This window comes from Hyposmocoma kahamanoa, unplaced genomic scaffold, assembly GCF_003589595.1.
Source record: "Hyposmocoma kahamanoa isolate Upper Pololo Valley unplaced genomic scaffold, ASM358959v1 93, whole genome shotgun sequence".
Taxonomy (NCBI): Eukaryota; Metazoa; Arthropoda; class Insecta; order Lepidoptera; family Cosmopterigidae; genus Hyposmocoma; species Hyposmocoma kahamanoa.
The window spans coordinates 18,350,246-18,378,154 of record NW_020654810.1 but is presented as its reverse complement, the minus strand read 5'-3'; the positions used below and the strand labels follow the sequence as shown (position 1 = coordinate 18,378,154).

General features: G+C 35.6%; 2 protein-coding genes across 3 annotated transcripts in view; one reads left to right on the top strand and one right to left on the bottom strand.

Annotated features, from left to right (window-relative positions):
* The window catches only part of LOC113237127 (cerebellar degeneration-related protein 2), a 119,741-nt gene that overhangs the window by 68,659 nt on the left and 23,173 nt on the right, over nucleotides 1-27,909 (top strand). Inside the window, exon 1 of one of the 2 annotated variants that reach the window (XM_026473420.1) lies at nucleotides 17,191-17,469. The exons of the other annotated variant lie outside the window; for it this stretch is intronic. Coding sequence (XP_026329205.1) covers nucleotides 17,388-17,469 — 82 coding nt within the window. The 5' untranslated portion in view covers nucleotides 17,191-17,387. Of the gene's footprint in view, nucleotides 1-17,190; nucleotides 17,470-27,909 lie in introns of those variants that run through there. 2 annotated transcript variants of the gene reach the window in all.
* On the bottom strand, nucleotides 12,196-14,363 carry LOC113237129. The gene is made up of 2 exons (XM_026473422.1): nucleotides 14,115-14,363; nucleotides 12,196-12,968 (listed from the first exon to the last, which is right to left on the bottom strand). Exons 1-2 carry the CDS (start codon nucleotides 14,307-14,309, stop codon nucleotides 12,588-12,590), a joined length of 576 nt encoding a protein of 191 aa, XP_026329207.1. The 5' UTR covers nucleotides 14,310-14,363; the 3' UTR covers nucleotides 12,196-12,587.

Genomic DNA, 27,909 nt, shown 5'->3' with positions numbered 1-27,909 from the left:
GTGCATTTGGATAAAAAATCGTCCTCAAATTTGCGTATCTATTTGCCAAGTTTTATTGAAATCGGTTACCGGAAAGAGTGCGAAACTAGGGCATGAACCGGATCCACGCCCTAGTTTGCCACCCTTATATTTTCTTCTTCTTCTTACTGAGGTACCCTCTTTCCAATAAAAAAGAATCTTCAAAATCGGTTCACAAATTATCGGAGTTATCGCGTAATATACATACCAAAAAACAGACGAATTGAAAACCTCCTCCTTTTTTTTAAGTCGGTTAATTACAGGAGAGCGATTCAAAGTTTTTTTTTTGAGAAAAAAAATCATAACTAATTATTTGTTATATGAAAACTAGAAAGTTTCAGATTTTCCATATAACAAATAAAATAAGTGTTATGTTTCTTTTTTCTTAAAAAAAATTACTTTAAAATCTCTCTCCTGTTATATTTTAAGAATGCACTTTAGACGTTTTATCTTTCCAGCGTCGACATTTTGTCGTCGGCACGGCGTGTATAGTTTTTAAAACAAATTCCTTTTTCTTCTATTTCTAAGTAGTTTACTTTCGTCGTGTGGCCGAGTAGCAATGGCGTTGGAGAAAAGTCCGTAAAAGTGGAACAATACTCATTTTCTAATCCCACGCGGACACACTGCAAACTCGCACGCGATGGCGTTCACAAAAAGTGTATTCTTTTTTAATCGTCATAATCATGTTAGGTTCATAAATTACACAATGTAACAAATTTTCAAAAAGGTTCTGTTTCTGGTTTGACAGTATTGGTTGTCTGTTTTTCCTTTATCGCACACACACATGCGGATCACTAGGGAAACCCTGAAATTACACCGAAACTCACGAGAGAAATAAAAGTAGGCCAGGTGAAATTACAGGCACATGGGACTTGTCAACTATGTCTCAGGGTAAAAACGGGCGCAGTGCTAGTGCCCTTCAGATCTTTGCGATTTATACCTCTGAGTGGCACTGTAACTGTTATGGACAGGCGTGTAGCTTACCATCAGGCGCATAACTTGTTAGTTCGAAACTTGATGTTATAAAAAAATACAATTTCTTCCGGCCCGGGAATCGAACCCGAGACCTCTACGTGGCAGACCAGCATAATAATAATAATATCGTTTATTGCAAAACATGTTGTTACATTAGGTCTTATAGTAGTTGGTGAAGTATTAAACATGTACCCTGTAAGGGCGCAGCAATGTCAATTTTTAACATAATTATTAATCATAATATTATTACAATGAAAATAAATAAATCTAAGCAAATGTATTCAGAAAATCAAACGATTTAATTTTAAAATGGTTGTCATATTTAAATTTAAAGTATTTTAAAAATAAATCAATTTATTTAATAATAATAAATCAATTAAAAATTCATTACTTATTAATTAATCGTCAAATTATCCTAGTACTGTATAATAATAATAACATTTTCAATTAAATCTTCGTAATTATTTGCGTTTATTTACTCCGTGAGATTATTATTCTGCATTTATTTTATTGAATTACATAATCGTAATATCATATTTTTATAACACAGATAACATAATATTAACATTACATTTTTTTATAACATTATGGACAATTTTCTTCGTCACTAAAAAGCTCCTCCTGCAATGAGTAGTACCTAGCATTTTTGGGACAGATGTTTACTAAATTGGTTTTTAAACATTTTTAGGCTATTTAGCAATTTTAAAGACAGGGAGTGCGTTGCAAATTTTAATTGACATGGTAACCCTTCGGCCACAGAGGCAGTTAAATTGTTTGACTGTGTTACAAGTATGTTGATAAGAATTACTATATCTCTGACACTTTGCTTTCATGGCTACCACATTGGTATTTCCATACACCGGTCATGCTCGGCCTAATGTTCATTACCTAATTTCCGTGTCAATTTTTATTATTTAAGTATTCAATTTTTTTATCGTGTAATATTATTTAATATTTGAGTATTGTATCGTGCAATGTTATTTAATAATTACGCGATTGTATTATACTTGAATATTTCGCCGTTTAGAGATAACACATTGTTCTGGCAAACGGGCGATTTGAATAATAAAAATTACCACGGATATTAGGTAGTGAACTTGTGGAATGACCGATACATTTCAAAAGTGTTTGTAATCAATTTGTAGAATTTTGATTGAAATATACATTGAATTGAAATATAATGGTCTCTTTTCGTCTTTAAATAAATAGAAACCTGAAAATTGTACGTTCCTTCAATGGTACGCCAATTTCAACTTTTCGTTGTCCTGACCACAAAAGCAAATTTTTGCATGGAAATAAAGTTTTTTTATTAAGCTTTACACATTATATAATACAAAAGGCGCACAACACATTATATAATACAAAAGGCGGACTTAATGCTAAAAGCATTCTCTACCTTTGATGAAAACGCAATTCACGAATGCGGCTAATTAACAAAATATTAAATTAATAATGTAATAATAACATCAATGTTATAAATATATAATCAAATATATAACAAACAAACCTAACATACATATTATCTATATGTATACATAATACATATATAACATAGTATATTTAAGTATGATACGTACAATAACAGAATGATGATTATCGCTGTAACAAACAATTTAAATATGCTCATGGACATTCTTTTTGAAAGCAAATGAACTGGGAGACCTTCTGATGTTATTATGTTAGAACTAATATGAAAATTATATTGATGACATAGTAACAAAAATCATTCGTTGCATGATGTTGATCGCATGAACGCATTGGTGTTGACGCAACTGAACTCTCAAAGACACGATCAGCAGGTGATCGATTTTGGGCAAAAACGTTACAGCATTTATGTTTTTAAAACGACACCATAGCGACCAAAATTTGTAGAACAAACGCGTAGTCCCATTCACACGTACCACAAATTACAGTCGTTTCAACGGTGTCGCCAACATCTTCTGTTGTTAATAATAAGGTTATGGTTTAAGGAAAACAACTCAGAAAGACGTCAAATTACTAAGATACTTATTATTATAATTTATTATATAATTTACTACTGATTTTAATATTCTGCCAAGCCAGGAACCGGGATAATCAGAGAGCGAAAGAAACACGTACGTACTCAATAACTACAGTATTCGAAGAGAGACAAAAATGTTTTTTTTTGTAACCGTCATAGGCACTTAAACACTACCCTCTTACATTACAACTACCACTGGTAATACCAATGGTAAATAGCAGGGTTCGAAGTGAAAATTGTTACGATAATTATTTTAATGAATATATATACTTATTCTTATCGTATCGATGGTATAAACTATAGGTATTATCGCGGCCCAGAACTGAGTAACGCTGATTAAGCCACCTGAAGCCGCCATGCTGGACTGCGCACGGCATATGTTTGCCATCGTGGTGAAAGGATTTGCCAATTAGCGCAAGGTACTCGCCGATTGTTTCCCAGAGTGCGCCAAATGTATTTGGAATACGATTTGTACGCCAATGCAAAAAGGCTCCTTTCATGCACTTCAAGCTACTAACAAATAACGTACATACTCATAGATTTTTTTTTATAACATCAAATTACGGGACGAATAAGTCGTGTGCCAGGTGGTAAGCTACACGCCTGTCGATAACAGTTGCAATGCCACTAAGAGCTTTAAATCGCAAAGATCTGAGGGACAATGCCACTGCGCCTGTCACCCTGAGACATAAGTAGACAAGTCCCATATGCCTGTGATTTCATCAGAATCGTACCCTTCAAAACCGGAGCGCAGTAATGCTAACATTACTGCTTGGCGGCAGAAATAGGTATGGCAGTACTTCCCTGCACGAACGGATGGATAGATGGCGATGGCGGCACTATGAAAACCGGTATACAAGGCACTCCACCACGATGGTCTTCATCGGTTGGTGACGACCATGATTCACGGTTATGAATGACACATAAACTTTTCTCGTAATTTCTTCCTGTAACTACTCTATAGCCCAAAACCGCGCCACTGACGCCGTCACCAGCACCCTTACCCTTCAAAACCGAAACGCAGTAATGCTCATAATAAAATTACTCGTAGATTATTTTAGTAGCAATAGAGCACCTTGTGCTGGAGTTCGTCCAAGGATGTATTGCCACCTTACCTATTTCTGCCACCAAGCGGTAATGTGAGCATTACTGCGTTCCGACATTGAAAGGCAAGGAAGCTGGCGAAATTACAGGCAATTTATGTCTCAAGGTGACGGGCACAGTGGAAGTGCCTCTCGAAACTTTGCGATTCAAAGCTCTGAATGGCACTGGAAGTGGTATGGACAGGCGAGTCGCTTACTATCAGGCACACGACTGGGTTTTCAATAATTTAATTTTGTTGCAAAATTATTTTTAAAGCTACGCAATAATTTGATGTGTATCTGTATCGATATTAGATACCGAGCGATTTTTGACGAAAATTACAACGACACACCCACACGTTGAAAGGTCTATAGAACTAAAACTAATAATTAAAAAACCATCTATAGGTTATCGATTCAATTATCTTGATTTATTGGTTTCATACCTCTTATCCGACTCCGTTCTCTTATGGTTAGATTGACTAATAAATTTTGTTTGTTGTTTTGTTTATAATAACAGGTAATGCACGGCACAAATGTGTATTGTTTTGGTCATGCTTCAGGCGTAGTGTGGTTACACCGAAATGAGTGCCATTTATCAAAAGAGCGCATTGCGAAAATTTTTTTCGCATAAATAAATAGCTTTCTATGTATATAAGGTCTAAGTTATTAACTGACGGCCTTTTAAGGGAATGTTCAGTATACTTGAAATGAAACAACTTTTACCCCCGTAGAAATCGCGAATAAAAACAACTGTTTCATAACATTTCATTAAGGAACAGCTGATTTTTAATTAATAGCCAACCTACATCCGCCTGAATGGTAAAATCATCGACGTGATGTGATGTCGTCTGATTGTTTTTCGACCAGTGGCGACGAACTGGTTTGGCGTATGTGTTTAAAAAACACTAAAATACATTGACTTACAATTATATGGACGTCGGGTCCGCGCTAAAAAGTGTCCGAACTTATAGGGCGTTAAAATCGTATACAGAGCGTCATTCACGCTTTAGTCTTCGTTTGTTTCTTCTGACAGCGAAGCAAGCAAAATTAGACAGTACTGCGATGACATTACAATTTAAATTCAACGTTTTAGCTTTTTCATATTCCTTTACATGTCACTACGTTTAAATAGGTTGACTTGGGACATTTTTTCGTGGTTTTTGTATTAGACCCGTCGTCCATTTATTTGTAAGTCAATGCTAAAATACGTTTAAATCAACCCTTGTACTCATTTCCAACGTTTTTTACACTTCGAGTTGTACTTTAGTATGCGAGTAGATACTGTTGTAACAATGCTGCCTCTTTTATCGTCATCTCACCTTTTTATCACCCTTTTCTCTGGTTCCTGGCCATCTACTTTGAAATTTTGAATCGTTCTTAAATTCCTTTTTCTTCTTCGTCACTTTCTTTTCTTCTTTCCATCGCCACTTTCTACTAAATTTCCGAAGCGAGCTCACGTGCTCGACTTCACTAAAAATTCTGACCAGTTAAATCATGTAACCTAACTGCTTGTAAAGTATTACAATTGTAGCATTGATAAATCATGTAACCGCACTGCTTATAAAGCATAGTATTTTTCAAAATTACTGGCCCTTTTGGGGTAAGGTCCTTTCTACTATAATCTGCATAAAATTTAAGTAGAGAGTGTACCTGTTTTGTTGCAGCCTTTACGCCTTTACTTTACCTGTTCTTTTCCCTTCCTGTACTCTTTCATTATTTCTACAAAAACGTTCATGTGGGCCGGGCTTTGCATTTAATTACGCGAGGCCCGCGTGACGCTGTTACTAAAAATAATCAACTTAAAGAATGTTAAAAAAAACAATCACATGAAAATAAATGTTCTTAATTTAAATTTAGTATGATAGGATGTACGTAGAACAGGAGCGCAAATTCATTTTAATTGTTAGGAAATATGGTATTCAGCGCCGGTGCTAATCCATATCGTGGCCAGGTGCAATTGCGCTGGCGCCCTCTATTAGCCACGCGATCAAAATGGAATAGTTTTACAGTTATATTTTCATCAGTGTTCGGATATGCAAATAGTGCAAATGGCGCAATTATAAACGATATACTTCGCTTGCGCTGCGAGGAACGACAGCTCTTTGGAAAAGAGTCGCGAGTGTCGCTTGGCGCTCCCTATATCCCTGCGCCCTTGTGCACCGCAGACCTTCTACTATAGGTAAAGCCGGCACTAATTGCAATGAAATATAGCAAATAATAAAGAAGTATTTTGTTAAAATAAAACTAATTTTCCCCCACGCCGAATTTACGAAAACTTGTTTGGTTTTATTCACGGAACATACTCTTAAAATGATATTAAACTAAAACGAAAAAGAGACCGTAGGAATTTAGGGTCCCTAGTTAAGGGCGACTTATATATAAGTTCATGAGAGCGCGACGGGCGTTCTATCTAGATGACATCCACCCTTGACGCAGAGCCCTTGAAATCGGATAGTGTAAGAAGTGTTTAAAATTATATAGGTATAAATTATATAATTAGATGAATATCAAAAACACTTGGTAACTTTTAATATGGCTTGGTGATCAACCACAGAAATGGTACACGCGACACACGCACCTCCATTATTATCTATTACCACAGATTAAACATGTAACTACTATAATAGACCCAGTTACTATTACGTCTATGTGAAAAAGAGAAAAAGTAAACTTTTAAGCCAATTTTACATTACCCTGCTAATTTAAAGTGCAATTGAGCCAAGAAAACGCACACATATGCAAATTGTAATTACACAGTAAATTTACTCGGGAATGTTGGTAAAAAGTTAAGAATTTCTTGCGTGTGTTATCTAATAATCCCACACACATACTTATGTGATTCTGATCGATATGCTGTGAAAATTCAATTGTCTGCATACAATTGCCACCGTGTGAGTTTATTACCGAGGTTAGACAACACTTGAACACTTTTGTTTGTTGTTTTTATCGTAATACATTCTAATTAGCAAAGTTGTGAGTTCAAAGGGTATGGACTCTTATTCATGAATTATTAAAAACTGTTTTTCTATTGTTTTTATATCAAGTGATGAGAGCGAATAATTAGTGAGACTCGTGGCAAGCGACACTCCTACCATTAACAGCTGCAGTACCGCTCAGCTTTAGTCGCAAGGATCTTGAGGGCACTGCGAAACCGCGAAACTAAACTATGTTAGCTTAGCTCACGTAACTGCATGCAACCAACTAAGTGACCTTAGCTCGGTTAGCCTTTGTTAGTTCGCAGAGTGATTAGACGTATGAAAACATACCGCGGCTACGTGAGCTAAAGCTGATTTAGCTTACCTCGCGGTGTGGCCAAAGTTTCAGACTTAAAGTTAACAAGTCCTAGGTGTCTGTAGTTTCACTTGCTCCTTTACTATTCAAAACCGGAACGCAATAATACTCACATTACTGCTAGGTAGGTTTTTCCGGGGTAAAATCCGTCATGAATGCCACCGAGTCTTGGGCAGGCGCGGTGGTTATGTGAGAGTCTTACTCACTAAAAACCGCCGGTATTCCCACACCCCGCACGGGACCGGGCTGTGGTTTACGATCCACGGTCATGTCTGCGGTTGTCCGCCACCACGGACCTGCTCTGGGGAGATCAGCATTCCCCCCTCTATCGTTAGAGGCATGCCGGGAATACTTGGCACGCCAACCAACCCTAGAATCCGTATCCAATGGGTGACAAAAGCCCCCGTTTTTACCACCCAGGGTGGCAATACCTCCCTGGACGAAATCTTTTACAAGGAGATCTACTGGTTTACTGTCGGTTTAGAGTATATAAGGAAGACCTCTAGTACAGATAGTTATTCAAAATAAAACTATTTTGAGATGTTTTATAAATACTTTGTATCTTACGTGCTTGCGGATCCTAAGAGTGTGCGTAATTTATTTATTTATACTATGTTGTGTTGAAATTGTAAATTCGTCCATTAGTGTTGAAAAGGATGCCAACAGCCCACCTATTTCCTATCACTAACCCTAAAAATTTCCTTTAAAAGTTATTTATGGTATTCGTTTACACACTTTGCAAATAAACAAGCATGTTAAGTGGTTGCCTACCTAAAAATATTGTAAGTTTTCTTTCAGTAAAAACAGCTTTGAAGGGATTATAAAGCCTAAATTTGCAATGAATTCACATTCAGTCCTACTGCTTAAGTACTTATGTACATTATTAAGTAAAATGAAGTACCACAGTAATAAAGCAACTGATAATGTTTTCAATACTAGGTCAGAAGTAGTAAACTATCCATTCGTTATAAAATCGTTATGCGCAACACTGTAATATATTCATTAACTTATAGTAACGAGTTGACCATTACTATGACTACTAAAAACATACTTGTCATATATTATGCAGGTTCCGTAGCAATAATTTACAGTTCAGGGGCTCTGTCAATTGCCAATTATGTACAGTTTATTGCATAGGACTCAGCAACAAAAAAATAAAAAAAAGTACAAAGTCGACATTGGCCGATAAAGAAACGTTTTTACAGCTGGCTTATAAATTGTAAACAAATGAGAATATAATAATAGCTAATTCCTGAATTGTAATGCTGTATATGACTCATTGTAGGGATAAAATAAAAAAGATTAAAAAGACAGAGCATGTGATTAGTAAGTAACATTGTTGGTACGCACAAGGTAAATAAAAAAAAAAATGATTTATTACGGTTTGTATTACAGTCATACACAGCTAAATCATATTATTAAAAAAATACTACTGCAATAAACCTATTTAGTATATATTTTTTACTGTTGATGTAAAGCTATCACAAACATATATAAAGGATCATCGAATTTCTTACAACAATACTGAAACACTGTCGAAATTTGCAATAGGTAATTTCGAATGTTTATGACATTAAATTATCATAAGGTCTTTAACAATTTTGTTACGGAACCCTAGAAAGTCAGCTATAAACAATTACTCGCATAGCGTGTCGGCGTTCGGTTTAATTGCCAAATTTATTAATGAGAAGCAGTTTTATACAAATGGCGCATTGTTATCACCGGCGGATTCAAAGGAGGCTGTATGATGTAAGCCATTAGGTTGGCCATTAATTATTTTAACCGACATTTAGACGCTCTTACGTAATTGGCTTTCGCTATAAAATAATGTGACTATTGTAAACCTGTGATCGGACCTTTGTGGGACGTAACAAATAGCTTAGCTGACAATCCGGCGATTAATTGTTCCGAACTATATCCATTGACATAATGCAATCATTTATCTATAATTACGATAATCGAGGCCCGGAAATATAATTGGTTTATAAGACTGTCTGCATAATAAGACTAAGGTCGTCGACATAGCTGGTAGAATAAGCAAGCTGAAGTGGCAGTGGGCTGGCCATATTTGTCGAAGAACCGATAACCGTTGGGGGACGCGAGTTCTTGAGTGGCGACCACGGCTCGGCAAACGTAGTGCAGGACGCCCTCTGGCCAGATGGAGCGTTTGGTAAACTACGTCGGGTCTTCTCGTCACGCATACCGCTAAGTTTGAAAACAAAGGTTTTCAATCAGTGCATTCTACCTGTTATGACATACGGAGCAGAGACGTGGACACTCACGATACGGTTCGATCAACATTTGAAAGACGACGAACGAAAAACGAGCTATGCTCGGAGTTTCTGGCAGCAGATGGATGCAACGAGAGGCCTATGTCCAGCAGCGGACTACGCTAGGCTGTTGATGATTTTTTGTTGTTATATAAGATACTGTTAAAATGACTTTAGAGTCAAACGGCTTTGCTTATGTTGCAGGGCATTAGGGGTCGCCGAGCGAAGTAAACAGGCTTGTGCTTCCCAATATAATTTTATAATTGCACCATTTTGCACCCGAATTTCCGATCCTGGAGATAAAATAACTGCAAATATTCCACATTGGTCGCGTGCATACCTACTAGAGGGTGTCAGAGTTTTGATTGCACCCGGCTGCTACATGGACAAGCGTAGGTGCTGGATGCAAGGACCTACTGTGACGATGCGATCTCTTTCATCATCATCTCACCTTTTTATCACCCTTTTCTCCGGTTCCTGGCCACTTTTGAAATTTTGAATCGTTCTCTAATTCTTTTTTTTCGTCATTCTTACTCTGCTTCATTACGTCGTCACTCCCATCAGAATTCTCGAAGAAAAAGGACGTATCAGTCGTAAAAACCGCAATCATGTAAACCTTATGAAACATTAACTGCTTATAAAGCATCAATATTTGTCCGAATACAGGCCCGTTTGGGGTAAGTTCACCTTGTTACGTTTGATCTGTTGGGAATGTTTTTATATTATTGTACCTGTTTTGTACCATTGTTTGTTGTTACAGCTTTTTCCTTACTTTGTTCTTTCTGCCTTTTTACAATAAAATTATATCGATCGTGCGTTACTCTTATTACTACGCAAGACCCGCGCGACACTGGCGCCCAAACAGGGACGTCTTCCTTTTATGTAAGTATTCCATATTGATCGTGTGCCTGCTAGAGAGCGTCAGGGTATTGATTGCATCCGGCCGCTACATGACCAAGCGCCGGTGCTGGATGCAAGGACCTACATTCGCAGAAAAGTATGTATAAGAGGGCCCATGAATATGCTATAGGAAATATTTTTTCTACGGAAGTCTTTCTCTAGGCAAAATTCTTAATCGCAAGAGCACTGTCGTGGTTTCTACGCGTTTGTGACCTAAATAAGTGGCTGGTGTATTTAGGAGCCATACAAAAGCTCTTTAATGAAGAAATTTAAGTCATTTACAAAATGGGGACATTTTTTCTTCATGAAGAGGTTTTATAAATCACACATAGTCCCATGTGTCTGTAATTTCACCAGCACCCTTACCCTATATTACTGCTTAGCGGCAGAAATAGGTAAGGTGGCAGTACTTCCGTGGTCGTTAGATGTAGAGATTGCGAATTGGTATATACGCAAGGCCACTTTCGTGAGAAATGCTATTTAAAATGGCATTCTAATTGTAAGGTAGGTACAACTTATCAACGATTGTAAAAAAAGCAAGTGTTTTACTACCTTGCTAGTACCTTGTATTTTTTTAAATTTTAAATCTAAACTTCCTTTCATCAATTAATTTGTTTAAATGTAATGATTATTTTCATTATTCACGGTCATCGGTGTAACGACTCGTACTACTTAACTCTTGTTTACACCTTCACCTATGGGTTATTTTTGTACAATAACGGACTCTTGTGTCACTCTACCTTACTTATTACTTTAATAAATTGTATCATAATAAATTCCAAATTAAAGATTATATACAATAAACTAAAAAGCTTAAATATATAATAAAAAAATAATAATTTTGAAATTATTAGCAAACGACGACTCGAGCATATCTACGTCATTTACAAAACAAGTATTTTATAAAACAGGTTAAAATTCTTTGTCAAAAGTTTATTTTGAACTGACATCACTCGAACTTGACTGTCATGTCCACATTGATATCACAGTTTATTTTTGTAATTTTTTAAAATTGTTAGCGCATATACTCCGTCCAACCATTTATTTAACTTTTGACAGCTCGAATTCTCAATCAATTAGTTATGGCCTAATGTGTTTCCGATTCGATTTTTTATAACAATCGATTTTATTTATGAAGAAGCTTTAATCGTGAATGTGAGCGGGTTCCAAAAAAAAGATATTGTCTGATTGGGATCGTGTTGTTGCGTGTGACAATTTGTGTGCTCAAGAATTAATAATTAATGTTAATGACGATTCAAGTGATGATTCCCGTTCATATGGAGAAGAATCCGACAATTCATTATAATAAACAATAACAATTTATTATAATTGTTTATAATTTATTTCATTTCATTATAATTTATTAGATAGGTACCAAATTTTATCGACTTGAATAATCTTCGTTACATAATAAATATCTAGGCAACAGATTATATTTATCCGAGCTAAAGATCTCGTCTCTTCACTAAAATTAAAAAATAAAAGAGTTCAGAAAGTATTGCATTTTTTTGTCTATACTTGTATATCAATAATTACGGAACTGCGAAGACATGCTTATATAAAAAGTTATATATAAATGGTTGGACGGAGTATAGATATAGTTGTCCAATGATAAGTTAGAGACATGGGTTCAATTTACAATATAATACGAAATTGTAAGAGCACAGAGAAATAATCAAGTTCATTAATTATTCATTAAAAGAAAATTATTATTAATATGCACCGAAAGAAACTTTCATTAAATTTCAGTTATGGAGCCACCGGTTTCTTGTTCGTAGGTAGGTACTATATAGATCGCACCAGTCTATGTATTTTCTTGCGCCTATATCTAACGGCCAAGTAAATACATGAAGGTTCATTGTTAAGTTTTTCTTTGTAAATATGATTTATAGTCGCTTTGTTGTTCAGAATCTCGTGCATGACAAGCCATTATCAGAGTTCCTCAAAGATTTATGTCATTTTTGGGAGTCGACCCAGATTCTCTACCATTTTATTCGCTGTAGTATGTGATCGTACCGGCAAAATTTTGAAATATTAGCATTATGTTTAAGGTCCCGACGAGCTGGGAGGCCTTGGCCTTTTGTAGCTTTGACTTTCGCCGTAAAGTAACTCATTTATTTTAAACATCATTATGTCTCTGCGATCTTCAGGAAGTTTACGCAGTTTTATCGCTACAAGTTTCCCGAATATATTACATTCATCATACTCGTCATTACGATTCTGGAAAACAGTTTCTAAGATTTTCAATGTCTGATCCATTTGATTCTTCACCCGCTGAAGTTCATCTGAATTGTCTTGATTATCTTTGTGTATCGTGGACGTTGGCGTTTGTTGCGAGGATATATATTCATTGCGTGATGTTTCACCAGTATTTGTGACATCTGTATCTGAGACTTCTATCTTAATTTGATGGTTATTTTGTTCGCCCTAAAAAAGCAAAAACATTAGTGTCTTATTGTGGCATTTCATATGGCTATAGTACTTGCTATATTTGGCAAAAAAGCGTCATGTGTAGATAGTATGTTTGATAAAGCATTTGCCTTATTTGCCTACTCGACAAATACACCAAATACGCGGTATCGTAACCTCGTCCGTTTCTTGACAAAAGTCATAAAGATGTCAAACAGGTAAATATGCAAGTAAACCGTCCACATAATGGCCATATTCTTATTTCAAAAGTGCCGCTTTTAGACGGAACTAGTCCTTAGAGCGACGTCTCACGGGCGCTGCTCGTGCGTTGCGTCGTCGCAACGCTGATTGCAACGCACCGAGTGCCATACGAGCCAGACATGTGTCGATCGTGTTGGATCGAATCAAAATGGTATCGGGTAACAGGTGTTGATAATGATCCGATCATTTTAAAGTTTCGATCATTTTTGTTTGATCAACGCGAGTCATGCTTCGCTCACGTGAACCGTGTTACATCGCCTCGCGCCATTTCATCGCACCATGTGGCTTGTAGTTCTAATTTCAATAGGGTTATTTGTAAAATGCTAACAACCTCGTAGGACCATAATGTTCCATGACTTTTAACAAAACATAATAAATTTACCAAACATAAACTTAAGTACTATTTTGGTAGTAATAAGTTGAAGCGTCCAAGTCCTGACGACTCCCACCCCCGTTCTGCGTTTTGCATCGGACTGGTATTTATCAATATGAAACAAAACAAGGTGCTAGCGTAAAGTTGAAACTGTTGTCACCGCACATAGTTATCACTGTTTAGAGCGATCTATCTGAATATTTACATTTATGTACGAAAGTAAATTCCGATGAATTATTAAAAGTCATCAAAAATTGTTGACTATGATGTTAGTAAAATAGCCATGCGAGGGTCTAAGCATTTTATAAATAACCCTGTATATGTAAAGTACAAGACAGCGTCGCCCATGGGCGTTGTCACAACGCCCGCCGCCGTCGCCGCCGACGCAACGTTGCATGTGGCATCGCTCTTTTTTTTTCTCTTCTTTTGTGACGGGGCAATATTCCTCGACGTATAAATGTAAGTTTAGCCGTAAGTATTTAATAATAATAAGTAGTGAATTAACAAAATACTATGTTTTGTTTACCAACCTGATTATTTCGAACTCCATTGTATTGATAAATAGTGTTCAAAAATCCATCCATAAACTTGTAAGCGAACCATGTCGGACGATAAACAGCTCCTAATTTCTCCGATTTCTTGATTTTACATTTGTAACCCCTGTACGCTGACATCAAAGATTCTCTTTTCTTTTTGAGTTCTTTTACAGTACATGGAATTCCCATGTTGTTTTTTATATCGATCCACGCGTCGTTAACACGATTTCTTTTATTATGAAAAGGATGTTTAGGGTCCCAAATACATGTATGCGCTTTATATTGGGCCAAGAATTGTAGAACCGTTTCGTTTGACCATTCCATTTTTTAGATATGAAATATCTCAACACGTCTTTCAAGTTCGAGTGCGACCACGTTACTGAACGCCGTCGTTGGGTTCGTGGCGTGGAGGGCACCTTATTTGTCGTGTAGCGTATTTGCCTTATACAAATATGTGTAGTCAAGTCAAATAGGTCTCGTATGTATAGGAACTATTTGCTGTTTACTTCATTTTTATTTTTAAGATATCGCCTTATTCAGTTATACAAAAGTTCACACTCATAGCAAACAACATTATTAAATTACCTATACTTAAAGTTACTAACTGTTTATATTTATTTTATTTAATAATTTTTTGTACAGGAAAGCCACAAATCACATTTAGTAAAACGGAAAACACAAACAAAAGGTATTACTTATTTCTAAAAAAAAATTCTTCCTACAGACAAAAATACAAGACAAAATAATTACAATAACGGGTTTATGTGCACAACAAAACAAAATTAAATTATGTAATAAAATAATAATAAAAAAAATATCAAAAATTTTAAATTACTACAGACTATAAAATGGATGGAATTAACCGTGGATAAATAGTGCTCCTTGACTATCATTTTAAAGATAGCTAAGGATTTACTATTATGAACAGTAATGGGAAGTGGATTCCAAAGTCTGACTGCATGAGCAGGCAGTGAATTTATTTGTAGATAATATTTTTATTTCGCCTACTACTAGTACTAGTCGTATTAACAAGTTGTGGTCGATTATTCACCCAAATAAGGCAAATGCTTGTCCAAATAGCAAAGTGTCAACCAATTAATAATAAGTTAGTAACACTTTAGCCACACACCAAGTATTTTTGTATACTGCAAGAACGCTATACATATAGGTATATGACATAAAGTGTTATTTAAAAGTGAAAGAAAAAATATTCAATTGGTCTCATTTTCTTATGACAAATGTAAAGTAAACCTTATTATCAATCGTTGATATCCACAATGGTCTTTACTCAGCATTTATCGGGTTGTAACATGGATAACAACCCGATGCTGATTTTCTGTGGTGACCGGGGAATTGAACGGACTCCACCGACAATCAACAACATAATAATAATATTATTTAAATGTAAAATTATAATAATAAATAGCTCCTTATGTTTAGTAAGTTATAAAATTTCTAATCTAAAATAAATAAATAATATCAAATATGTAATTGTTACTAGAACTTTTTCATATTACAAAATGTACGTGCCCAAAGTCTCAATTATCACATATCTCTTTGCCTACCTAATAAATACAGTTTCAAAATGTGCCAACGATGGTATAGTCAGTGTTGCCAGTTTCTACTGATTTATCAGTAGATCTACTGTTTTAGGCCGACGTCAACTGTTCTACTGATAAATAAACGAAAATCATTCATGTATGGCAGAAATCTGTTTAAGTAAAGATTAAAACAGGACATATTTCTAAAAAAAACAGTAGTTTTTCGTTAATTATCAGTAGAACATTAGACGTCGGCGCATAAACAGTAGACTACTGATAAATCAGTAAGACCTGCCAACACTGAGTATAGTTTCTAATTGAAGGAGGAATATTGCTCTAACATTTGATAAACAATGTAGAATTTTTGTGTGTCCCAATTTACTTACTAAGTTGAACAACAACATACATAAAACTTACTAAGATTGAATTACATAAAGAAACAAAAAGTTCTTTGAACCGCATGACTCGTTTAAATATGCAATTTAAGTACATGTTACTACAATAGGTGTTACTAAAATTACAAACTCGTAACATAACATTGTGCAAAGCTCACAATCATAATATAATTATTATGCACTACGCATTCGCAATTTTCCGAGAGGTATAAAATTTGCACATTTCAAGGGTTCATGCTATCTAGAGAATATGTGTAACATTATGGCGATAGTGTTCAAACTAAATTTTGTATGGCCTAATTGCTAAATTTCGTCTGATGCTCAGCATTTCAATATCTTTTCCAGTGCCGCTCTTATTTATGTCACTGGGAACTGCAAACATCGCATATTTTGTTATAAATACATAAACATATAATGAAATTAAATAGAATTCGCATTAAATATTTCAAATTTATAATAAAAATATGACGAGATGATTACGATACGTTGAATATACGTTTTTGATAAAGAAATGATGCGCCTGTTACATTTTTAATAGCAATAATATAAGACAGTTTTATTGCTAGTAATTTCAGCGTTTAGGAGTTGGTACATTTCCTCATGGAGGCAAAGAAAGCTGAAGTTCGTTGCTTTTGCTCTTACAAAAGCTAAAAATAAATATTATTCGAATCTACGCAACAGCATGTAATAATTAAAACTTCAATTATGCACTAATTGTTACTTTGTTTCAGTCACTTCAAAAATTGATAATTTGATACCGTATTAAATAAATCGGTAAGGTATTATTATGAAACTAACAAACGTTGAAGTTGAAGGTTTGTGTATTCGTGACGCGCCAGCGCCGGCTGCAAGTTATTTAGTTAATTAGCCATCTGTGAAGAATCGTTGCCCAGCATTCAGTGAGCCGTGGCGTCCCGCCGTCGCCGACGCCATCACATCGCGTCAATACTTGCTCCATGTTTCCCGCACACAAAGTACTGTTTGACGCATGCGCGGCATAAAGGCAGACCCTCCAAGCACGCATGTGCGGCCCTATTGCGATTCGAGACTCGGCCGAATCGCGACACTAATCCTTTTTCGCGGCACTGTCGTGTAATTGGTTGTCCATTCGTTGCTGACATTGAACGGGTAGTGATCAGCGGCCGACCGGTTGATTACGACTAGTCATATGCATGCGGCTATTGCGATAACGCGTTTTTGAAGCGAATAAAGCGGAATAATCAAAACCCGCACCCTCGCGATCAGCTGTAGGGATCGCTATGGGTGTCGGTCGTGAGCGTTGTGCGGTCAAGTTTTCGTCTTGTGCAGTGTAAAGCAGTGTGAGTGAAGCCATGGATGTGGCGAAGGACAAAGTTAGGCAACTGGAGGAATTCGATGAGGATGCCTCTGTTTCACGACGGCGCATGCTAGACGGTGAGTTGGGCAAAACGTTTCACACGTTCCTCGTGAATAAAACATATTCCGTTTTGTTTAATTCAACATTTGCGACGATAGCGAAGGATTAGCGCCTCAAGGTGCAAAGATCGACAGCGATGACGTGAGGTTTCGTATTGTAAATCTTTTATTGATTTTCTGCTGATGCCATACGTATTCTTCTTCATTCAAGTTATTGTTAGGAGTCTTACGTCGTTTTTATAAGCATAACAATGTAATCATTATTGATAAATAAATATATATTTAAGTGACCTATCTCTTTACTCTTTGTGAGCCCTTCTATGAATGATTTAGTGTCATGAACTTCTAGATTATGGACATTAACTTACTCCTCTATGGAATAGTTAATAATTTATGGGAATAGGTAATTAAGTACCAATCTGCTCTCCTATGCCACATATAATCTTTTCGCACATACTGTCCTGAACATAAAACCGTTTCCGTTAATAACTGAAACCACCTCACAATAGTCAGTTATATTTTCACTCCAAAAACAGTATGAATTCTGTGTAACAAGCATACCTTTGTAAATGTTTACGCATATTTAATCAGGTAAACACATGATGATACGACACGACCAGAGAAGACAAAATACAGTAGGCAAAATATCGTCTTGACAATGAGTCATCAATGGAGAGGGAAAGTAAAACCTGAGTGAATCGTGTATTTAAGGCTAGCTGGTACCCTATTTTGGCAACGTGTCTTTCATATTGTTACCCTTCGTGCCACCGCGTGCATTCACCCCGGCTCCCCTTCACTACTTTTATAAGGATTTTAAAATCAATAACTCATTTTCTAAACTAAAGCAATTTCACATACCCAGAATTATTAAAATTACTGTTTGAGACCCGACATAGGAGCTTTATTGACCTATTGATCTACAGCTAAATGGTACACGTGGCAGGAATATCCATAATTTAATGTCATAACTAACGCATTTGTATTTCGGTAACTTTCGAGATATTATTACAACCTAAAGTTTTATTGTCACCTAAAATAATGTCAATTTTTTTTTTTATAATAGCAAGTGACAGCCACACGCCTGCCCATAACAGCTGCAGTGTTACTCAGAGCTTTAAATCATAAAGATCTGGGGGCACCGCCACTGCGCCCGTCACCCAGAGACATAAGTTGACAAATCTCACGTGCCTGTAATTTCACCAGCACCTTTACCCTTCACAACCGGAACACAGTAATGTGACCCTTACTACTTGGCGGTAGAAATAGGTAAGGTGGGCAGTACTTCCCTGGACGAGATCTTTCTAAAGGAGCTCTACTACTACAAAACCACGCTAATTATACTTAAAAATATTATGCTTAATAGATATTTTAAAAAAAAGAGGGGGTTGCATAATACATCGCGATTCCTGCTCCCAAATATCTTAATAACTCAGTTTTGCTCAAAAAAGTGGATTACCTTAGTTATGATAAGGCGAGCAGTATACGTATCTTTGCTGCAAATCAATCATACATATTTTACATCAATATCTTTTTGGCGGTTTTATAAAAATTTATTAGTAACTTTTTTTATACAAACATAAAGGTTTATGTGGCTAAAGTTTTAAAATATATATTATCAAAGCATGTTCATTGCAAAAAGTGTAATTCAACATGCCAACACTCAGTTTTAGTAAAATATTGAGTTTCACACGCTTGTGCGTTACTCACGCAGATGTAAGCACAATTTGCAAGACGCGGAACATCTATAGAGTAATTGTACTCAATAGATTGTTAATGCCTCTTTACCTTTGACCGTTATTACACCTGTTACCTGCAATCGCTAATAACTCACCTATAATCACATTTACCCATGTCCCTGTAACCTGCATCTTACGTCGCGGGAGTTATTTACTGCTTACCAATTAAATACAATTTCTTAAGTAAGAAGTAACTTTGATTCATTCGTTCATTCCACGATCTTGCGTTCTTATTACTGTGTATGTATAAGTGCAAAAGCATATTGTAAACACTTCCGAATTAGACTTTGTTTTGGCAGATATAAAATTTCATTTCGGGATTTTTGTGTTTTTTATGTTTTTATTTTTTTATTGATTTTAAATTTGTGTGGAAGATCAATGACATGTGAGATGTGACCTACACTGAAATATACCCAATTGTTTTGTCTGCAAACGGGTTAATTCCAGTTAAACTCGCTAGCAGCTTGAGGCGATTGGATATCATCACAAATGCACGTCCTAGTTCTTTAATTTGAGTCCCTGACCCCGGCAGACTGGGCCATTATCGAGGAATACCACCTTTTCCACTCAAAAAATTAAAATTGATCTATTAGGCCGCGGGAGAGGTGAGAGTCTAAAATGGATACAATAATAACAATAAATATATTTATTCACTCTCGCAAAAGGAAGATTGTTTCAATTACAAACTGAATATCAGTTAAATCAAACTAAAAGTTATGTACCTTAAGCGAGAGATTGGTGTCCATACTAGGTAACTAGGCCTGTGTTACAAATCTCCAAACTCTCTCACCCTTTAGAATTCAGATTTCAGGCAGAGACTTAATGGCGAATGTTTGAGATGGACAACAGTATAACATGTAATGGGGTACGGGAACGGCACGAAGTATATCAAAAGTCGTTTAGTAACATAGAACAATGGAGTAATTTTGTTTTTTTATACCGAGTGACGGGCGAATAAGTCGCGCTCGTGCACCTGATGGCAAGTGACAAGTTTGTCCATAAATCACAAAGATCTGAGGTGCACTGTCACTGCGCCCGTCAACCTGAAACATAAGTTGACAAGTCCCATGTACCTGTAATTTCATCATCACCCTTCAAAACCAGGACGCAGTAATGCTCACATTACTGCTTGGAGGCAGAAATAGGTAAGGAGGAAGTACTTCTCTGGACGAAGACTTTCACAAGGACTCTACTGCTACTAAACTAAATTTAGGAATCAGAGTCCATTTGGTGGCTAAATAGGCGAGGGTACAGGCGATGGCTGGACATATTGGTACCTATATGAGTATATTGTATATTTATACTAACTAATGTATATTTAAATACTACTCCTTAGATGTATAAGTAGCTTGTGTTATTTTTAGGTTACCAGTAATCCAAGTAGTTCATGTAATACGCTCTTAGTTTCCAATTACTCACACGGGTCATATTCCATACCAACACATCACTGGTAAACAGTGCCTTGTCACATGAAGCGTAGAAAATTAACGTACGTTCCCCAAAATTATTGCTTTAAATATTATAAAACGTATTTCCAAATGTTATGTCCCAAAATCGCACAATACGGTATGCATCTACCGTCACTAGACGTACACTAGGAAGTGGAACTCTTTTCTTTATCCTAGGTTGTATTTCCTGAACGATACAACGTCGATACGTATAAAGTCTATGTACGTATTTATTATATTTAACGGAACCATTTTTCGTTTGGACTAAAGTAATTGTGAGAATAATTAAACTAAAAAAACCTTTAGTATTTAAAACATATCAAAATGATGAGAAAATCCTTCGAAACCCAGCTTCTGTAATGGCGATCTATTATTACTACCAGTATTAAGTGCGGCCGACTCATGCGCAGTTAATTATGGCTCAAACGCGAAAAATCGGACACAGTTTGAAATTTAACAGTTAACCAATTGCAACATTTTTATTTCAATGTGACATAATCATAACACTTACATATATACTGTGACGTGTGTCTCCCACTGGGATAGGTAGAGACTATAGACCTCGATTCTCGCTTTCTCCACTCGCATCATATTTTTCATACTTTTAAAACTTAAAGAAACAACCTGTTTTAAGCGCCAGCAACGGCACGTCTCTAAGACTTAAATTCAGCTCTATGTCAATTAAGTTAAGACAGTCTAACCATTTGTGCAATTCATTTTGACGACGTCTGTAGTCGAGTGGCTTGCACCAGTTTTCATGGTGTAGCCATCTTTGAGGTCCCGGGTTCGATCCCCGGATTTCCATAACACAAGCGCTTTAGTTACTTACTTAGGGATCTTATTTATTTTAAAAAGTTCTTATAATCATTGACGACTTTTATGCCATTGGACGCAAAGTGCCGTCTCTGGGCAGTGTCAACAGCCGCATCCTGGCAATGTTTGCTAACCGCACTGACTGTGCAATGTTAAACCACTATGTGAAGATCAGTCGAATTAAATAGTTACTAGTGCAGATTACATTTTTCTTTTCTAATAAATGAAATAAATAAACATATTTCTAAGTTGTAACATTAAAATATAAAGTTTATTGAATATTACCATTAATTATTATATCATTAATTAATTACTAGTTTATTATAATTATGAATACAAAAATCGAACGCATACAAGTGAATAAAAACTTTCATAGATTTCTCACATATAGCTCTACCGTAAAAAATCCAAAAAAAGATCTGCAAGCACGCAGAGAAATTCGTAAGGTCTGCTGGTTCATTCCGTAGCTCAGTTGGGAGAGCGTCAGCCACGGTATGGCGAGGTCGCTGGTTAGAATCGAAGGAACTTTTTAAAGCTCTAATTTTATTACCTTCTAACTAAATTTATGACTTCAGGCCTGAAAGAAATTGTTTATTATATTTGAATATTCTCCTACGAGATTTTAAATGAACATTGCATAGCATAAAAATTGGGAAAAAAAGCAATTGAATGTTTACAACACTTGATTGATTATGTTAAAATTAGTTATTGCTATCGGATTATTTTTGTTGATAACTGAAATCCATCAATTGTTTACGAAAGTTTATGTGACTTATACCTAATGTTACTCAGATAAAAACACTTTTTATAGCATACAAAAACGGAGACAAACAGTAGACTTACTCAATATAAATTGTCCACAGTTTATATTGAATAGATCCGGAAAGTGGGAGTAGCTAGAATTATCTAATCAATTTATTTATGTCGTATTTTCTTAAATCTGAACCGTCTACTTTCTACACAACTTTATTTTTTGCTAATCCAAACATTCGTATTATAAAAACGCAGAACATTTGCTCTACTTTTTTGCATTAACTCATTGTTTTTTGCTTTTGTTGCTCAATGAACAACATATCAAACGTGTATGAGACGTGTATTGAGAGACGGAGAACTAAATTTTTTTGTTTGTATTTAATACCGTGTAAAGAGGTTTTTGTTTAATGAAAATAGTTCTGTATAACAGGCACAAGACATCATATAGAGTGATTTGCTTTAGCCGTAATAACAAAATAAATAAAAGAAAATAATAATTATGTTTTTTTTTATAATACTAAGTGATGGGACGAACAAGTCGTGCGCCTGGTAGTAAGCGACACGCCTGCCCATACAAGTCTCATATGCCTGTAATTTCACCAGCACCCTTACCCTTCACAACCGGAACTCAGTAATGTGACCATTACTGCTTGGCGGTAGAAATAGGAAAGGTGGCAGTACGTCTCAGGACGAGCTCTTTCACAAGAAGCGCTACTACTACAAAAACGTTATTGACTGTCTGAAATAAATACATATAGCATGTTATTAAAACATTTTTCAACAAACAGTTTGTCTGTCAGTACGACAGCCACCATCTTGTAGACCGAGTCTTCTGCATTCTCATTTCTACAGTACTAGCAAGTGTAGAAATGAAAGTGTAGTGCTTTTCGCGATTTTGTATAAATAACATTGGAAATTAAGCTATTTTTTCGATCAAAATCGCGTACATTTCAACTTTCGAACAAACCAACATTTCGGGATTTTTACAGGTCCCATGGTCATGGCTGACTAAGATAGTGTTGGTCATCAACAAGTTATATCTAATGTCATTGTAAACTACCCTATTCTGAACTATAGTTCCAAAAATTATTAATTTAATTACCTTATTTTAAATTTGCTTTAAATTCATAAATTTGATTTAGTAAAAAAATAATATTAAAATATTTTACAAATCGTATATAGCATAAATTGGAATATGTTTTTTGGTAAAAAATAATTTTGTAATCATTTCTTTCTTTTATTAACCGACTTCAAAAAAAGGAGATTCTCGGTTCGACTGCATGTTTTTTTTTGTATGTATGTTACGCGATAACTCCATTTCACAAATGGTGAACCGATTTAGATGATTCTTTTTTTGTTGGAAAGAGGATACCTTCATAGTGGTTCCATTTAAGTTTGAAGAAAATCATTCACCTCTAAAGATGGCTGTTTACGTATGAAGACTCATTTTTCTAAATAGCGCTTAAGTTTTATTATAAGGAGCAATTATTTTAATGGTTGATTTTGCTACGCTCCAATGTAAGGGTTTTTCTGTCTAAGTCACTTTAAGCAGTGAGCACCGATTATCTGTATCCTGTGTCAAGTCCCGTATAGTGGCGAACTAGGGGATGAATCCGGGTTTGAGCACTTTTCGGTAGCCGATTTCAATAAAACTTGGCAAATAGATGTAATTCCACGAACTTTTGAGGTCGGTTTTTTAGGACTCTGTACTGAGATCATTAATTTGAGTCCTCATGCCCTTAACAATAAGTGTTTAGTATTTTTATTCAAGCTATAATTTCGCTGTAACTTTAGTTCTTAATGTCGATTCTTCACCCGAACTACTTATTTTAATATAATGTCTATACTGTCTTAAATGCCTCGGTAAAGTTATCTTACTGTTTAGTTATACTAGAATTCTGCGCAAACGCATTGTCATAGATGCGACCGAATCGATACCCTTGAACCCTCACTCGGTTCATGATGGTAACCGGTTTATAACATTCTCTTTACTTTGTTTGCTAGTAAAAAAATGGGTACAAAGTTTAATTAACTTTGTTGTGGTAAACTTTTCAGTTTTATAAACTTTAAAATAGGGTCTTATTTTAAAGTTTATAATGTCTTATTATACGTTTGGTAAATAAAATTAAAGATAAATGTATTTATATGTTGAATAATATAAGATTAAGGCAATGTTAAAACCATTGTATTTCGTTGTACCTACAATTTGTAATGAACTGTAAATCTATGGAATTTATTATACATCTAAATGAAGTCCTACATAGACATGTTAATAATTACGTAAATGTGGTTATAACATACTTTCATACATATTGTATATACCTTCGAGGAATAAGTAGACCGTGTTAGTATAAAGTACATTTTTTATTGAAATAGATATAATAAACGTACCACTACAATTAAATCTTCTAGAAAATTGCTTTCTAAGTACAGGGTCAAGAGCATATCAAGCTGGACAATTAAGATTGAAATTCGCCTCTATGACGCTTATTATAAGAACGGTACCAAGTATCATACTGTACCACTTTTTTAAAGACCTAGTTTCGGAGGCATTCGGATTTTACGGAAACAGGCGAATATAATAATATTACAAACGTCTTAAATAGGGTAAATGTCAACCTTATTTCTAAACACAAAAGTAAACTTACTGTTGTGGATATTCCAAGAATTCTCGCGAAGCGTATCGCTTCCACATTTTATGGCGAACGCCAATTACGGTGATTTTGCTTAATAATAAAACTGAAACTAAATAAAATATTAAAAAACCGCTTATAGGAGGTTGAGGGTCTCATTTCGCTTATTCCAGATAATATGTTAATAACTCAATTTCGCTAAAAATTACGATAACGTTAGTTCTGATAAGGAGGGGAGTGTTTGTAGTTTGTGTTTGTTACACTACAAAAAGTATAACAAACACAAAATAAAATCTCATACGTAGATAGATAGCACGTAATAAAGAAGTGATAAAAACTAAAAAATTGCAGCGTAAAATAAAATCACTTTTCATATGAGATGATGATTTCGTAGCAGTAGAGCTCCTTGTGAAGGACTTCATCCAAGGAAGTACTGCCACCTTACCTATTTGTGCCGCCAAGCAGTAATGTGAACTGCGTTCCGGTTTCGAAGAGTAAGGGTGCTGGTAGAACTACATGCACATGAGACGTGTCAAATTATGTCTCAGGGTGTCGGGTGCAGTGGCAATGCCCCTCAGATCTTTATGATTTAAAGCTCTGTGTGCCGCTGCAACTGTTAGGGACAATCGTGTACTTTACCACCAGGCACACCACTTGTTCATCCCGTTGCTTAGTATTATAAAAAAATAAATTATAAATTGACGGTTTAACGACAATATTCTATTGTCTTACTTAATTAGACCCAATTATAATAAAATAAACCCTTCAAGGAAGTATTTAATAAGAGTTAAAATGCCAATCCAGTTTTAATGAGTCATACCTATAGTTATTCTGCCACTTACTCTGTCATTAAATAGGTTAAGTGATGTTTAACGTTTAAACGGGAGGTACTAACGTTGCACGCATTGCATGTTGGATGTTTATTGTAGAATTCATATGCTTAGTGTAACAACTTTTCAGGAGAAAGTTTTAAAGGTCCTACGTACAAAATTAGTCGATTGCTTTTTATGCTTAAATAGGAGAGTTTTTAAATTTCATATATAGTTATATACGAGAGGTGGCTGAAAAGAAATCTACCTAAGTATGAAATAATAGACGACCCTTTTTTAATTATGAAATGTACATAGGAAATGCACATATCCTATTTGTTACAACGCGACATTAAACGTTACAAAAAATCTTTAAAAAAAATAAATTGTTGATCATTTTAAACATTGTGCATTTTTCTTCCGCCATTTTGTCCATGTAAAGCGAAACGTAATATACAAAAGTGTGTCACTAATTTTGAAAAAACAATTAATGACTAATGCGTCATGACAGTGGTCAATATGATTTTTGAACTGTATAGCTCTCGTAATTTGTTTCATGTAGCTTGCATTATTTTTATGACTTTACGCATTGACTTACAAATAAATGGACGACGGGTCTAATACAAAAACCACGAAAAAAATGTCCCAAGTCAACCTATTCGAAATTTAAATTGTTATGTCATCGCAGTATCGCGCTGTCCGTAGAACAAATGAAGACTAAAGCGGAGTGTCGCGCTCTGTATACGATTTTAGCGCCTTACAAGTGCGGACACTTTTTAGCGCGGACCCGACGTCCATATAATTGTAAGTCAATGACTTTGCGCGATAAAAGCACTTAACGTATGATCACAAGTGGCATTACACCAAGTATACGAATCCACAACCAGGTAAAACGTGTCTTTTGTGAGAGTGCGTGACACGTCATTGCACCCGCGATACATGATTTCCCTAGTGCGGGGCTATGTGTGGGTACGTGGGAGTGTTTGTATTGTCCTTCAAAATTACCTACTGTGAAAGGTCAGTAAATACTATATAAATATACGTTGCTCCGATGAAATCGGAATCAACGACGGTACCACAAACACCCAGACCCGGGACAATATACAAAAATTAGTTTCCACTTTGCCCCAGCCGGGGATCGAACCCGGGACCTCAGAAATAGCGACACCATGAAAACCGGTGTGCACGCCACTCGACCACAGAGGTCGTCACAATGCTCAACAAATAGCGGAAGGAATTACACTTGTAGAGCAGTAAGTACTCTACTAAATAATAACCAAGAATTAGATTAGGCATAGTATATATTTACTGAAGCTTCCAGAAATAAAAATAGAGGCGATAATACCTCACTCCAAAAACCTCCATCAGTGAACAAAATAGTCATATTGTCACTTACAATTATAAAACTTTTCTTCTGAATACACTAACTCAGTGAAATAATTCAAAAATAGAAAATAAAATATCGCACTTCCGGTGATATACTTAACTGTAAAAAATTGTGATGTCAAACCACTTTAAAAAATAAATGTATAAGGAAAAACAGAGACACATAATTTTTTCAGAGATGCTTCATTTTTCCGTAAAAGGCGCAATGTATATTGGAATAACATAACAATTAAGAGCTGTTCAAATGTGCTCACTAGTTCTAAACACCAAACTTTTACCTCAATTTCAGTATTTTTTATGATGTCAAGCGTAACAATGCGTGTCACACGCATATCCATTTCGGTCGCGTGTCGCTCAAAGCTTTAAATCGCAAAGATCTGAGGGATGCTGCCACTGCTCCCGTCACCCTGAGAAAAAACCCATGTACCTGTAATTTTACCAGCACCTTTCTTTTAAAACCGGAACACAATGGGTAATCACTCTCATCACACGACAGAAGTACTACTAATTTTACTAAAGTAAGTTAAACGGTTACCTATCAGGTCCCATTGACCATGTCAACCGTGACCATGGGACCTGTAAAAGGCCCGAAACGTCGGTTTGTTTGAAAAAACAAATATACGCGATTTACATCCGGAAAATAGTTTCATTTCCAATTCGAACAAACTTTATTTCGGACAAAAACATTTTCGAGTTTGTGATAGATTACCAAGTTAAACCACTGTCTCTCCGGTGCTGGGTGGGATATTATACAATAATTCCAGAGGCAGGTATTAACCACTCTATGTGTATTCCTCCATTGAAATTTTGGTAAATATAACCTGCTCTTAAATATGATAATTACATATGTAAGGTAGAATTTTATGTAATGCCTATAATT